The sequence below is a fragment of the Urocitellus parryii genome, chromosome 14 (genome assembly GCF_045843805.1).
Source record: "Urocitellus parryii isolate mUroPar1 chromosome 14, mUroPar1.hap1, whole genome shotgun sequence".
NCBI lineage: Eukaryota > Metazoa > Chordata > Mammalia > Rodentia > Sciuridae > Urocitellus > Urocitellus parryii.
In genome coordinates, this window is record NC_135544.1 from 12,998,729 (window position 1) to 13,001,099 (window position 2,371).

General features: G+C 38.3%; 1 protein-coding gene across 1 annotated transcript; it reads left to right on the top strand.

Moving 5' to 3' along the window:
- The first annotated feature begins 655 nt into the window (after window positions 1-655).
- On the top strand, window positions 656-1,931 carry Tcim (transcriptional and immune response regulator). Its single transcript, XM_026414250.2, has one exon. The coding sequence runs from the start codon at window positions 691-693 to the stop codon at window positions 1,009-1,011; it is 321 nt and encodes a 106-aa protein (XP_026270035.1). The 5' UTR covers window positions 656-690; the 3' UTR covers window positions 1,012-1,931.
- The last annotated feature ends 440 nt before the right edge of the window (window positions 1,932-2,371 follow it).

Consider the following 2,371-nt stretch of genomic DNA (forward strand, 5'->3'; position numbering starts at 1 on the left):
CTACTATTGTTGTTGTTAATTTGCAATTTTATTCAGTGATTACAGATGAGCACTTGTACTCAGTCTTTGAAAAGTAATGGTTTCAGGCTGAACTGTGTCAGCACTGTGTAGGTAAAATTCAACTCTATAATCAGACGTTCTCCAAACTGTTTCCTTGATTGTTCAAACTTTCTCTCAATAGCTCTGGTATCGCCCTCAAGGGGAAGTCCAAAGGGCATAAATGTGGGCTGCCGAATGTTTGTAGTGCTCTGTAATAACTTTCTTTGGTAATTAAAACTTTCCTGGGTTTGGCAGGACTCCTTGTTTCAACTGTTGTTTGGGAAGATTTATAGAGTCTAAGCTATCTCATTATGTCTCATATTTACACTTCACTGATTTCAACTTTTTTTTTTTTTTGTAAAGAAGGGCTCCTGTTTGTATCATGCAGTTGCCACAAAGGATGTGAAATCTCCACAGCCCTGCCCCTGGTCACTGAATGCAGCTTTCAGGAGCATTTTACACAAGAACAGGATATTGGCAACTCAACTGTTAAATCTGTCTGTGATCATTCTTCCTTGAGATCACTCTGATGTCACCAGTGTAATTTGAGCCGGGAGCTTTTGTTCGCACTTTAAATAGCAGTCCCGGAATGATTTTGCTACAGACTCTCTGGAGAGCCCGGGAGCTGAATTCCAGAAGATCCCCATATCGATGAAAGCAAAGCGAAGCCACCAAGCCATCACCATGTCCACGTCGCTTCGAGTAAGCCCATCCATCCACGGCTACCACTTTGACACAGCTTCTCGCAAGAAAGCTGTGGGCAATATCTTTGAAAACATAGATCAAGAATCACTCCAGAGGCTCTTCAAAAACTCTGGAGACAAGAAAGCAGAGGAGAGAGCCAAGATCATATTTGCATTAGATCAAGATTTGGAGGAGAAAACCCGAGCCCTGATGGCCCTGAAGAAGAGGACGAAAGATAAGCTTTTACAGTTTCTGAAACTGCGGAAATATTCCATCAAAGTTCACTGAGGACAAGCAAATGGATAAGGACGTGATCCACGAATGAACACTTAAAGACCCAGTGAGTTTGTGAGACTCTAACAGAGGCAGCATTTTGTGGCTGTGTTGCAAGCTTCTCTCCAGTCAGGACTCCGAGCCTGAGAAGGGACAGAGCAAACTGGTGGCCAAGACCCCAACCAATTCCACACCCTGTGCGATGACAGTGGAGAACAAAATGCTTTCAGCAAGAATTTGAAAACTCTCCCTGCAGGAAAGGACAGATGCTGGTAGAAGAGAATGGACAGATGCAGTGCCAACAGATGGCCCAGGAAGACAGACGGACATCCAGGGCGACATTGTCAGGCCCTGGGACTTAAATCCAAACTGAACTGTGTTCATCTATTTTTCTCCCCAAGTGAACTGGGCAGGGAGAGCGGAGGGTGAGAGAGAACGGAGAAAAATACCAAGCATCAATTGTTTACTGAATTCTTTTTATCAGAATGTTTGAAATGTGGTCAAGTCTCAATATTGTCTATTGGTAGAGATTTTTAGAGATCAGTTATTAATTATTTATTTGCATTTATGACAATGCCTGAAAAAGTGCACCACCTGGGTGTTAAGTACAAATGGAAGGAACTTTCTCAGCTCAGTGAAACCTACGCCACCTTCTGGTTTGTTTGTAAAGGGATTTTATACATTTCAAACAGGTTGCACAGAAGTTATTAAAATAATGGGGTTCTTCATAAATCTGAAGTACTGTGAAAAAAAATTTTATAATGTTTTTTTAATCTTCTGACTAATGCTAAAATATAATCTAATTAAATTTCTTATAGTTACCGCAATAAGCATTAGGAAGTGAATATGATATACTAAATAGTTTATAAAGATACTATGGTTTCTATAATTTATTATACATGCCAAGTGATATGCAACCCTAATAAATTATTATAAACTTAGCTGCTCTTGGTCTGTGATGATTGGTCTCAAAGGAATAAAATAAGAGGGTAAATTTTGATTTTTATAAACTCTTCTAAATATTTGACCTTAAAAATAAAAAGTGCTTTGAGAGTGAAATTACACCAATTGCCAAACTTTAAACATTTTTTTACACCCAAAATTGGGGAGATTTTTTTGTCCCAACTTTAAAACATAAGATATAAATATAGAAATTCATAGATTGACTTATCAATATGGTATTCATGTATCTATTCAGAGTGAATTTTAACTGGCTTTGTCTTCATATATTTGAATTTTATCCTCTGTGATTATAGTAGATATGTACAGGTGACATTTACTTCTCCCTAAACAATATATTTTAGGGTTAGAGTCTGAATTGTAATTAAGATTCACTGTTTAATATAAGCCAATATGGGAATGGCATTACCATCTC